The 12,915-nt window shown below is 36.4% G+C and overlaps 1 protein-coding gene and 3 non-coding genes across 5 annotated transcripts; all 4 read left to right on the forward strand.

Moving 5' to 3' along the window:
• Positions 1 to 5,061: 5,061 nt before the first annotated feature.
• LOC112511250 (TLC domain-containing protein 2) lies at positions 5,062 to 8,782 on the forward strand. 2 transcript variants are annotated; one of them, XM_025116790.1, is made up of 4 exons: positions 5,062 to 5,235; positions 6,947 to 7,338; positions 7,855 to 8,132; positions 8,333 to 8,782. In XM_025116790.1, exons 2-4 carry the CDS (start codon positions 7,092 to 7,094, stop codon positions 8,627 to 8,629), a joined length of 822 nt encoding a protein of 273 aa, XP_024972558.1. In that variant the 5' UTR covers positions 5,062 to 5,235; positions 6,947 to 7,091; the 3' UTR covers positions 8,630 to 8,782. The 2 variants fall into 2 exon arrangements, with proteins under 2 accessions (XP_024972558.1, XP_024972559.1); XM_025116791.1 differs by having other exon boundaries at positions 6,981 to 7,338.
• On the forward strand, positions 5,371 to 5,471 carry LOC112511916. Its single transcript, XR_003069169.1, has one exon. It is a non-coding gene; the product is annotated as a small nucleolar RNA snoR8a (small nucleolar RNA).
• Positions 5,537 to 5,614, forward strand: LOC112511917. The gene has a single exon (XR_003069170.1). It is a non-coding gene; the product is annotated as a small nucleolar RNA snoR8a (small nucleolar RNA).
• On the forward strand, positions 5,652 to 5,800 carry LOC112511919. The gene has a single exon (XR_003069172.1). It is a non-coding gene; the product is annotated as a small nucleolar RNA snoR135 (small nucleolar RNA).
• Positions 8,783 to 12,915: the final 4,133 nt, after the last annotated feature.

The following is a 12,915-nucleotide window of genomic DNA, read 5'->3' on the forward strand; positions in this document are numbered from 1 at the left end:
GTATACATCGATGCTTTGAAACTGGGATTGGGATGTGTTTTGATGCAAAGAGGAAAATTAATTTATTATGCGTCAAGGTAACTGAAGGATCATGAGAAACAGTATCCAACTCATGACATGGAACTGGCCGCGGTACTGTTTGCTTTGAAAATATGGAGACATTATCTTTTGTGAACAAAGTGCCAGATTTATACTGATCATAAAAGTCTACAACATTTGTTCAGCCAGAAAGAACTAAATATGCGACAGCGTCGATGGATTGAACTTGTTAATGATTATGATTGTGAAATCCTCTACCACCCAGGAAAAGCCAATGTGGTAGTTGACTCTTTAAGTAGAAAAGAAAGAAGTAGAACTATAAAGACAGTGGCAATGAGGATAAATTTAGTCTATGATACTTATAAAGAAATTATGAGATGCCAGAAAAAAAGCTATGAAAGAGAATCTTATCAAGTCAGAAAGATTGGGTAAGATGATTTCGACTTTGGAACCAAACAATGAATGAATTTTGTGCATTCAAAGACGAATTTGGGTACCGTATTTTGGGATATGTTGAGGACTATTCAAACTGACGGGTAAAGTGAAAGGACTATCCAAACTCTCGAAGATATGTTGAGGAGTTGTATCATAGACTTCGGGGGATCGTGGGAAGATCATTTACCATTGATAGAGTTTGCATATAATAACAGTTACCATTCCAACATCCAAGCGGCACCGTATGAAGTATTGTATGGACATAAATGTCGAACACCGTTGTGCTGGAACGAAGTAGGAGAAAGGCAGTTGACGAGTCCCGAGGTTGTTCAAGAAACTTCCGAAAAGATTGAACAGATCCGTGAAAGAATCAGAACAACACAAGACCGCTAGAAAAGTTACGCCGATAATCGTCGAAAGCCGATAGAATTTGGTGTGGATGATCTTGTAATGCTAAAAGTTTCTCCATGGAAAGGTGTTATCAGATTCAGAAATAAAGGTAAGCTCAGTCCGAGCTATGTTGGGCCGTTCAGAAAATGTAAACGAATTGAGCCAATGGCTTATCAGTTGGAGCTACAAGAAGAGTTTAGCCTGATCTACAACACTTTTCATGTATCAAACTTGCGAAAATGTTTAGCTGATCCGAGTCTTGCTGTACCGCTACGAGAAGTTAAATTGGACAGTATTGAACTTTGTAGAGACACCATAAGCTGTGATCGACTGAAAGATCAGGGTGTTGAGAAACAAAGAGATCAGCTTGGTTAAGGTACAGTGGCAATTTCATAAGGGATCAGAGACAACTTGGGAATTAAAATAAAAAATGAAATTAGAGTATCCTTGGCTCTTTGATTAAAGGAATTTCGGGACATAATTCTTTTGAGGGGTGAATAATATGATAACCGGATCCTGGTTATCATCTGAGGTAATTAATACATGATTATTTGTTATATGATTACGTATTAGCATGATAAATTGTTATATTTGATCATGTTGGTATGTGAAATTATATGCATAAATGCATATGCAAAAGGTGTTATGCATCAAATTTGTGTGCATAATTATGTGTTTTGTATATATATGATGGAGCACATGCATGTGGTGTATGCATGGGTATATATGTGTGTGTATATATATATATATATATATATATGCATAATTGGGTATGTACATAGGGGTATATGAGTAAAATGTATGCATGCATATAAACGGCTGTGATAGCCGACTTTCCAGAAAAGGAAAGTATAAAAGGAGGGTTAAGCCTCCATTACATTCTCTTGCCATTTTTAGAAGCAGTGTGCGATTTAAAAGAGGAGAGTGTTGATCGAATTAGTTGAGTTGAAGTTGGACTCAGCCTTGCTTTCAAATTTACATAAGATGAGTGGTTAAATTGTTTTAATCTCTTTGAAATACATAATTGATTGTGTTATAAGATTGTCATCCGATTAGGATTTAAATCGGACAAGTGATTGTCCGGATAGAAGTATATCGGACAAGGGTTTGACCGGATTGGACTTAAACCGGAAATAGAGTTGTCCGATATAGAAAGACTCCGCTTGAAGTATTAACCGGATTGAGTGATTTAAAATTATGTAAATCGGTTATATCCTTATAACGGAGAAGTAATAATACGATCGGTATTGCCCAATATGTTTTAAATCGAATGATGTCTTGACCGGTTTATATATAAATCGGACAAGACTTTGAGAAGGGTTGTTCGGATTCACAAATCGGACAAATACTTGTGTTGTCCGGATTGATAAATCGGACAAGAGTGAATAGTGTTGACAGAATTAGTTAAACCGGCCAAGGCTTAATCGGAGATGAAGTCCGGCCAAGTCTGTGTTGACCGGATTTATACATTGTTTATGTAAATCATTATTTTAATATTCGTTTTAAAGAATGAGAATTTGGATAAAAATGATTTTGAACTGATAATATTCCATTAGGACATTTATGACTACGGTCATTGGATTTGTTTTGAGGAAATGATTTATGAGGAAATAAGGGTGACATATCAAGAAGAGGTGTATTATGGGATAAGAGTGGCATATCAATGAGAGGTGTTCCATGGGATAAGGGTGACATATCAAGGAGATGTGTACATTTGGATATAAGGGTGACATTTGTATATGTGATGTATAATATAACTCTTACTATTATATCCTTTAAGATTACTATGATTTTGGATCTTTATTTTTTTGTGATTTAAGGATTTAGAATCAAAGTTCCTATTGGAAATCATAGTTTGGATATGATGTTATTGAAAAGAGGATAACATGTTTGGTCTGAAACTTTGTATGAACCTTTGATTAATTGAAAAGGGTTTAACAGTGGCATTATGATAAACCTGGTTAAAACGAACCCATTTGGGTTTGGGGTATGTTATTTAAAGCTAAATGATTGGCTTTGAAATTGAAAATGTATTGATTTATATTTTACTTGTCATATATATATATATATATATATATATATGAAAAGTTGTTTACATAAAGTTTTGGTGATTTTCATCCTGCAATGACATAAAAAGAGAACTCACTAGACCTTTCGGTCTAACTTTCGTTTTGTGATTTTAAATATGTATTGCAAGAGGTGCAGACGGTAAGAGGAAGAGGAAAATGTAATATTTTCTTATATGCATATCTGCTGAAAGATTTGTCTATGATATGTAAAGTTTTGTTAGTTGAATGTTGAATAGTACAATAATTGTATTTTGAATTTTTGGACCATATATTATGTAATGGTAGATTATTGTACTAAGCGACCAATATGGTGTATAAACATGTATTTCTTAAATATGAAATATATGTTACATGCAATGTGTGGTATGTGGTGTTACATCCATCTAAAGCACAACGGACCACCAACGATCTGAACCACTGTGGACCACCACCAATTTGAACCACCGTCGACCATCGTTGATTTAGTAACGTCGTTTGGCTTATGGTTGTATTTGAGTTGTGTATTTTATATTGTTTTACATATTAAACAATTATTTTATTAAAGTATTTTTAGTTTTAAAGAAATAAAATTTCAAAAAATATATTTTGGTCATTTATTAATATTTCATTCAAATTTCAAAGTTACATTATGTGAACCAAACAGACAGATTTCAATTTCTTAACATATTTCATTTCAATATCTGCCAACCAAACAGGTGGTTAAACCTGACAACTTTCCATTTCAATTATTTCAAAGTCAATTCTTTTAAAATATTTCATTCAATTCAAAAACATTTTACGAATCAAACGCCACTTAAGGATTGAATTCTTTAACTTTTAGGCTATTATTATTATTATTATTATTATAGTAAAAACAAATGTTTATTATCAAAAAATTCATATAATTTATATAAAGTAACATACACTCTACCCACTTCTTGTCATGTATAATGACTTGATGAGTTCTACGATTATACCTTTAATCTATGATTTTTCCTTAAAAAATATTATTTATTTATTATTAATAACAACAAACAAATAAGCTGTAAGTTATATAACATCCTTTATGTATCAAGCTCGATTTCTAAAAAGATAATCTTTACTACAATCTTGAAAGATTTTAGTGATAGACGATTCTATCGAGATTCGTTGGTGAAAGCAACAACTGTCTGAAATTTGTCGCTGAAACTTTGTCGACCAACAATTGATGGTAAGTGACAACGCTTGTTTTTACCGACAAACCACCTCCCAGTGGAGGCTTGCATGACGGGTTATTAGATTAGTGGGTAGAGAATGTCCCTGATAATTGCCTCGTCGTGCATGGGTGAGAAGGCTTTGAGCCACATAGGTAGTTGAATGTGCTCATTGGCACCTACATATAGGGTGTATAAATTGATGATTATTCAACCGTACCAACTGGTTATGAACATACATTGATAGTCCCTGCTCATGTTCTAGCTCGTCAGAGAGCTAGATGTAATAACCTGAAATTCTAAATTGTATTAGTGTGCAAGTCCAGGAGTTTGGGAAAAGCATTGTGTCTCTAAGGACCATATGTGTAATTACTCACTTGTTTGGGGTTTGATGGTAGGGGTGTATAAGAAACCGTCAACCCACAAAATCTGCTCAATCCAATTCGCTAACAACCCAATTAAACATAACCTGTCAAACCGCTAATTAAGAGGGTGGAAATTGGGTTAGCATAACTTCACCCAACCCAAACCATTATAATTGGGTTGAGTTGTAAAAACGTCAAAAACCGTCTTATACAACCCGTGTACACCCATGTTTCTAATTATCGTGGAAAATAATATGCTTATCATAGTAAGAGAATTGGTAAAAGTTTTTGTATATTACTAACCCATCAACCCAACTCAACCTGCAAAGATCGAGTTAAGTTGATTTATATTTTTAAATGAGTTAAGATTTTTCAAATCATCATAATTCAGCTGAGTTGTAAAAATGTCAAAAATGTTCCGATCCAACCCGGATAAACCCTGTTTGATGGTACAAAACCATTTCGTGCATCCGGAACCGGAACGAACATAATAAAAGTTGATTCTAGGTTTTGCATCTGAACCCCTTGTCTTAAAACCATTATTCATTCATACCCCTCCCCCATTTCCTCTCTCTTATCTGCTTGGAATTAGGGTTTCAGAACTGCGCCTCCTCTCATCCGCCCTATATAAACACACACTCATCGTACGTATCCTTTCAATCCAACTACTGTGGCCGCCGTCCTTGGATCTAAATGTTCATTTGTTGCATTCTAAATCATTCTGCAATTCTAGCATCGTCCCCTTTTTTTCATTAGAATTCTCTGGTATGGCTACTCTTTAGATTTTAACAAGATGCTATTTCAATCCAACGATTTACTTGTTCGTCAATCGTTCAACAATTTTTTTTGGTTTTGTTTTTATGAGATGCAAACAGCAATAAAAATTGTTTTCGTCGATGGTGGGTTGCAGTGATTATAAAAAAAAGAAATACTTAATTGTTTCTGAATGCTGTATCCATGGCATGATAGACTCTTGTTACACCCATAGAATATGAGCAACCTAACGTCAATTGATTGAAGAAATTTATAACTTGCTTTGGGAGATTGTTTTTGATGAATATGTGTGTGAGTTGCAGTGATTATAAACAATTCCTCGTACTGAATGGCATGATAGACATCTTTCACCCATAGAATATGAGCAACTCAACATATATGTATATATATTTTTTTTCAAAGTGTAAAAAGCAGAGATAGTGTGTATCGGTTTTGTGCTAATTTTTGCACTTTGCTCGAAAGAGTTCTCTGCCATAACAGTTTGACAAGGGGAAGGTGGGCAGTTGTCTTCCATCTTTATCCATTGGAACGTTCAACAATCATTTTCCCTACACAACAAATATATATATATGTTTTTTCAGTTTAAGAAATGGGCAAAGGAGTTGGCACATATGATGAGACGAAATATGCATGTATTTCTGCTAAGATTGGCCCTCCTAAAATTTAACCAGGTGGTGTTTAAAGCCCAGATTTTACTTGACATATATCTGGGTTACGCATACCTCCATATTTATTTATTAACTAAAGTAGTTAGTATTTTCAAAAAATAAGAATCAATGTAGTAAAGCTATTTATATTGAAATTTTTTCATTTTTGTTTTGAATCCGTGACAAAGCATCGTTAAAATTTATATATATATATATATATATATATATATATATATATAGGGGAGCGATCAAATGCAAACCACTCAATTTGTACAAACCGTGCAAATTGTATTCAACCAATCATAATTTTTTATTTTGTTTATTTTTTTGTAATTATGAGAGGTTGATTAATCATTTTTATTGAGGAGGGTGTTAATCATAGATATTATCATCTTCATTATTTTAATTTTAGAGAAATACATGAAACAGTTTCATTAATGTTAGAGAAATACATGAAACAGTTTCATTAAGTATTATATGAAACAATTTCACAACCATATATGAAACAACTTCATCAAAAAAARTAYTATATGAAACAATTTCACAAGATTAAACAATTTCATGAAAAAATTTCATAAGATTAAACAATGAAATCGACGAATGAGAGTAGTTTTTACGGTTTTTACAAATTGGAGTGGTTTTCATTTGATCGCTCCTATATATATATATATATATATATATATATATATATAATACAAGAATAAAAGTTGCTAGTAAAAAAAAGGGCAAAAGGAAAAAGTAGTGGCCAAATCTAGAAATTGAAAAACATTATCAAACATGGGGTTTGATAAACATTAAAGAAACAACTCAACCTATTGGATGCTACACAGATTCCAAACAAAAGATGCTCAATTAAGCAAATAACCAGGAAAACCAAATAAAAGATGCTCCATTAATCAAACAACCAGGAAAAACAAAATGAAAGATAACTAGGAAACTCAACTCTAGTGGTATTAATTCAGCCATTTGAAGTATGATTCAGTCAAAATTGTTTCTTTTGAAATTTTAGTGGTAATTTTATCACTCTCACCTCTTAAAACTCTCGTCTCTCGCAGCATCTCACGCTCTCGATCTCCACTTCTCTTACAGCCGCTCACGCAATCGATCCCCTAATCGCTTGATATCTCGCAGCAATCGATCTTTTACAGCTCTCTTCTCCTCTCTACCTCCTGCTTCATATATATACATAAAGCATCTGCAATGGCGGGCCATCTACATAAAAAGAACGATGCAAGTGCTTTCTTCTTCATGGCTACTCTGGTTATGTGGGCTGTCTCTGTTTTCTTCGAAATACTATTCAACAAACGCACTGAGCTCTTTCCACTTCTGACCGGCTTCTGTTTTTACCAATTTGCCAATTGGGTTTGCCGTACTTTCATCTCCAGGAACCCCCTTTTGGTTAACACATGCGTCTCTCTTCTCCATTCCTCACTTACTTCTGCCTCGGGTATATTACATGTTTTCCTTCTGTTTGTATGAATTATTCCCCAAATTTTGATGCATCTGATTCTACTTTATGTGTTAACTGCATCAACTTCAATTGGAACTTTTTGATCTTCCCAAGTCCAATGAGTTGCTATTTAACTTGAAAATAGATCTTCTTAATGTAGTAGAGAGATAAATGCACATTGGATAAGAAAATACATAGCTACAATGGTTTTCAATTTACAAGTATTAGGTTCTGCTCACACTACCTAGGGTTTTATTTTAATAAAAAACAAACCAACTAGACTAGATTGCCTTGTGTTTTTATTCTTGTTGGCAATGGCTGCATATATAATCTTGTCCATAACAAGGTGAATTTAACAATACTGGGCAAATATGGGCTTTATTGTTCATTATGCATGTATGACTAAAACTTAGTAAACAAGGGCTGACAGTGGTATTCATTTTGGTGAAACAGTGCAGTAATTAATATTCATGATGATTGTAAAGTTAGTAAAAGGCTGATTTTTTTTTACAGTGGTATTCATTTTGGTGAACGAGTTGATATCTAATGGTTGGGATGAGTTATTTGAGCATTCAAAGCTTGTGAAAGCTACTTGGCCATGGGCATACTCGGCATTGTGTATTTCTTGTGGCTATTTCGCGTACGATCAATTGGATATGTTGCTCTATGGCTTATACAGTGGGTGGATACCCTCCATCCTGTTGCATCATTTTATACTCCTTGGATGCTTTACTCTAGCATTATATCGTAATGTCACAATCAACTACCTTATTCTAACTCTAATATGTGAGGTATGTGTGTTGCTTTATATATTATATGCTATTTGAGCATTTAAGATCTGCTACAAGTATCCATGTCCCCTCCTTATTCCACCAATCATTTTAAGACATCATTGTTTTAAAATGATTGGTGGGAGGTGGAGGGAATATGGAATTTTTTTAATTATGGCTAAGAATCTCAACACTCAACTTTGTCTGATTGGGATTAACAGCTACATTCGATCTTTCTTCATGTGCGAAAAGTGAGGCGGATGGCGGGTTTTCGTGATAGCAATAGCAAGTTTGTGAAAATAGAATGGTTCCTTAATATGGTTACATTCTTCTTGGCACGCCTCTTATCCCATCTACTTATTACCATCAAGCTTGTGAAAGATGCTGCCAAGTTTGAGAAAGGCGTGGAACTCCCACTCGCTTTGTTAGGTATGGCTGGGATGAATCTGCTGAATGTTTTCCTTGGAGTAGATATCTTGAAAGCCTTGAGGAGGGAAAGAAACAGCCATGAATCATAGAAGACGATGTTAATTTTAAGTTATTTGCACTTGCATGTTGTGATATGGGTGTTTCTAAAATCAATGAAGTGATGCAATGTACTCCAACCTTGAACGTTCTTATGGTATTCTAAAAACACGATTTTCAATATTGAAAAGAATGACACCATTTACACTTGAGGTTCAATGAGACGTTATTGCATGCTTTGTGGTTTATAACTTCATATGAAAGGAAGGTACCAACGTATAAGGAGACTATGGCGAGGATGGGGCTGAAGTGGTTCAATCATATGGAAGTGCTACTGACCAAACATACATGGCTAGTTTAAGAGAAAAAATTGTGTTGAATCAATTGATGTATTTCGGTTGAAGTTTTGAATGTGTTAAGAATAGATGGTGGTTTACAAATGGTTTAAAAATGAACTGATTTATATTTCAGACTTTAGACGTTTGTCATTTTATACAAACAAACAGTCCTATTGATTTAGATTTCAGACGTAAAAACAAATAGTTTGACTAATTCAGATTTCAGACGTAAAAGCAAATAATCTGACTAATTCAAATTTCAGAAATAAAAACGAACTGTTTTAGATTTCAGAGTTCAACACCACCTATTATAAATCAAAAGTGAAATCAAATTTCAGACTTGAGCATCTTTTAAAAAACAAACCGCACCTAAATTAATAAATATTGTTAATTGACTACGATCTAAAATCAAATAACAAATAAAAAAATTATAGCATTTTACTTTAGTTTGCGTTCCCCCATTCATCAATAAAAAAGTTGGGTTAAACCTTGGATTTGCTTCACACATTGTTTTGTGTAATGTTTTCTTTCTTATATGTCTTGTCCGCTACAAGTTTGATAATGGCCGTCAATTCATGGTTCTTGTTTGTATTGGCTTGAAAACGGATCCAAACTGTAGTCACCGATGCTACAGCTGGATCTCGATTGTGTAGGTGGGGCTGGGACCTTGTGTGGCCGAAGCTGACTCGTGCGCTCTTTTGAGCTTTCTGTTTCTTGGTTGGGTCATACATAGTAGAAGCAGCCCAAGGTTCTTATTTATATTTTTGAGCTTTCATAATTTATTAGTTATTTGTGTTTACACCCGAACCTTATCTTAATTCAATATTTGTTTAAGCATTGTGTTTTCATTTCTTTTCTCTACTTTTAATTTTTTTATTAAGAGGTTGTATTTTAAGTTTTTTATCCATGATACGATACAAGTTATCAAGTTCTATATGAGATGTTAATATGTAACAAATTGTTGAATTGAAGTTTTTTTATTTATTTTTGGATAGGGAGGGGGGAGACCCCTCCAGATCAAGATAAAACACTAAAACGCTAAATTAGCAACAATGAAGCGCTCGGGTAGAAGGAAACCTCAACTACCAGAATCCAAGGCACCCCGAGGGGAAAGAAAGAGGGAGACAAAGAAGAAGAAAGACGAGAAAAGAGGGAAAAGGAGAGAAAGAAGAAAGGGAGAAGAAGAGAAGAGGGAAGAGAAAAATGGAAAGAGAAGAAGAGAGAGAGGAAGAGGGAAAGAGAGAAAGAGAAAGAAGCAGACCAGAAGGGAAGGGCCTAGCCAAGCCAAGACCGGGAAACAACGGGGGACACCACAAAGGTAGGAGAAGGGGCCTAAAACAGACACATCCTAGACCGCACCAAGAAAAACAGGAGAGCAGAGAAGCTCTCACAAACAGACAGACAACACAAAAGAACAAAAAGCTATGGAAGGTTCCAGGCAAGCCGAGCCTGGACAACATTGGGGGAGGGCTTGAAAGTCAGGTTGAGGAGCCTGGACCGGACATCATCAGTAATTGTCTTACCCACCGTAATATGCGATCTTCTTTTGTTTTTGAAGATGCGAGTATTTCTCTCTTGCCATAGGTGGTAAACGGTCCCAGCAAGCACTAAACGACGAATGATCGACCAGATGGTCTTTCCTTTGGTGGCTTGTTGGAATATACCAATAATATCTACCCAGTTATCCGGGACACCATTGAGGTTCAGCTTAGCCTTTAAGCCATTCCAAACCAGATTAGAAAATGGGCACTCAAAGAAGAGATGCGAATGCGAATCAGACCCGTTAAGGACAGGTCGGAATGGGCCTCCCAGAACCGAAGCTTATCGTGCGTCTTGAGACGCTGCTTGAGAGCAATTCACAGAATGAAAGCATGTCTGGGAATGCTTTGAGAGAACCAGACTAAATGATGCCAGGGACATCAGGCTCATTGGGACGGAGGGAGAGCCAGACCTCATGAACAGAGAACGGAGTAAAACGGCCACCCCTCGTTCACCAAAGGAGTTTATCAGGGGTAGTCAGGGAAAGGACGGGGAGGGGAAAATCACGGATGGAGGGGTTAGAATTATCCCTCAGGATAGGACAAGTCCAATTACCCTAAGATATGATATCTTTGACAGAGGTAGAGAGAGAAAGATTGGAATTAAGAATATTACGAGACGAAATATGCCGGTAGAGGGGGCCAGCAGGGTGCCAGTTATCATACCAGGCAGACGTGGAAGCGCCATCACCAATCTAGGATACAATGAAGTCTCTTATCTTTTCCCTCATACCCAGGATCTTTCTCCAGCCCCAACCAACATCACTGCGAATCGGGGCATCCCATAAGTTACGATCTTTCAGTCTGTAGAAGTGGATCCATTTAACCCATAGCGAATCCCTATTGGTAAGGATTCGCCATGTGTGGGAGGCCATGAGGGAAAGATTCCAGTTGGCAAGGCTCTTTATACCAAGCCCGCCTTGAGATTTGGGGAGGCAGACAATCTTCCAGGAGACCTTAGCTTTCCCCCTTTTAAGCTCACCGTGGCACCAAAGCCCCGCATAAGCTGCTCAATCTCTTTGGATATGGAAATCGGTAGCACAAATATAGAGGCCCAATATATTTGCATAGAAGACAGGACCGAGAGAATAAGCTGCAGTCTACCGGCAAACGAGAGGGACTTATTCTTCCAATCATTAAGTCTGGATTTGACCTTGTCAACAAGGCCCTTACAGTCCCGATGATAGAGTCGGGTGGTAATGAGAGGGACACCGAGATAACGAACCGGGAGGGAACCCTTCGGAAATTGAATGATGGATTGAATGGACTCCTTGGTATGCTGGCCGACATTACAGTAGAAGGCCTCGCTTTTGGCCGGACTTGGAAAGAGACCAGACACACTCGAAAACTCATCAAGAGAATCCTTTATGACACGGGCAGAGTCACTATCACCATGACAGAATATGAGGAGATCATCAGCAAAGCAAAGATGGGTGATCTTATTCCGATGGTAGGAAAAGGATCCCGTCTCACGAATTTTTCTTTTGGTCAAGAGGTTGAGGACCTCCATGACCAGGGTGAAGAGATAAGGGGAAAGAGGATCATCCTACCTAAGGCCACAACCTCCCTTGAAGTAGCCATGGAGGTTTCCATTTATACTGACCGAGTAAGAGGCCATGGAAACACATGACATAATCCATTTAATCATGGTTAGAGGAAAACCATAGCCGAAGAGGGCAGTGCAAAGGAAATGCCAATCAACGGTATCATAAGCCTTTTGGTTATCAACTTTAAAGGCACAGCCGAGGGGGGGTTGCTTATGATAGCCGCGCATGAGCTCCTGAACAAGAAGAATATTGTCAGTAATGAGATGACCCGGAATAAAGGCAGACTGGTTGAGGTCAACCAGAGAAGAAAGGTGATCTTTTATACGGTCAACAATGATCTTGCTAATGATTTTATATATGACATTACAACAAGTAATAGGACGAAAATCAGTGACACGAGACGGGGCATCCGTCTTGGGGATAAGGGCCAGAATAGTGCTATTAATCGATTTTAAGATCTCACCATTCATGAAGAATTCACGAACGACGGAGCACACATCCCTGCCAACAATACTCCAAGCGGCTTTGAAAAACTTAGAAGTGAAACCGTCCGGCCCCGGAGCTTTATCATCTCTCATCTGGAAAAGGGTCTACTTGATCTCGGAGTCAGTAATAGGAGCAAGCATCATGGCGGCTTGATTGGCATTAAGCTTTCTGGTGAAGAGGAAGACATGATTATGAATAGGAAGGGAGGGATGAGCAGTACCGAGGAAGTTTTCAAAGTGAGAAACAAAGAGACGGGAGACCTCATCATTATAACATATTACTTTAAAAAAATTGACTTAACATATTATTTGATAAATAAATTAATTAAAGATTTTTTAACTTATTTATTAATATTGTAATTTTAAAAAGACTTCTTGAACATAATATATGTTGTTGACATTAAAAAAATGTTAAAGGATATGTATTTTTT

This window comes from Cynara cardunculus (assembly GCF_001531365.2).
Source record: "Cynara cardunculus var. scolymus isolate 2C chromosome LG 4, CcrdV1, whole genome shotgun sequence".
Lineage (NCBI taxonomy): Eukaryota > Viridiplantae > Streptophyta > Magnoliopsida > Asterales > Asteraceae > Cynara > Cynara cardunculus.

Excerpts from the sequence above, each read along its gene's own strand:
- LOC112511250 (XM_025116790.1), top strand. The coding sequence starts at position 7,092 with ATGGCGGGCCATCTACATAAAAAGAACGATGCAAGTGCTTTCTTCTTC. Across the intron at positions 7,339-7,854 it reads CTCACTTACTTCTGCCTCGG|TGGTATTCATTTTGGTGAAC; the intron begins GTATATTACATG and ends TTTTTTTTACAG. Across the intron at positions 8,133-8,332 it reads TTCTAACTCTAATATGTGAG|CTACATTCGATCTTTCTTCA; the intron begins GTATGTGTGTTG and ends TGGGATTAACAG.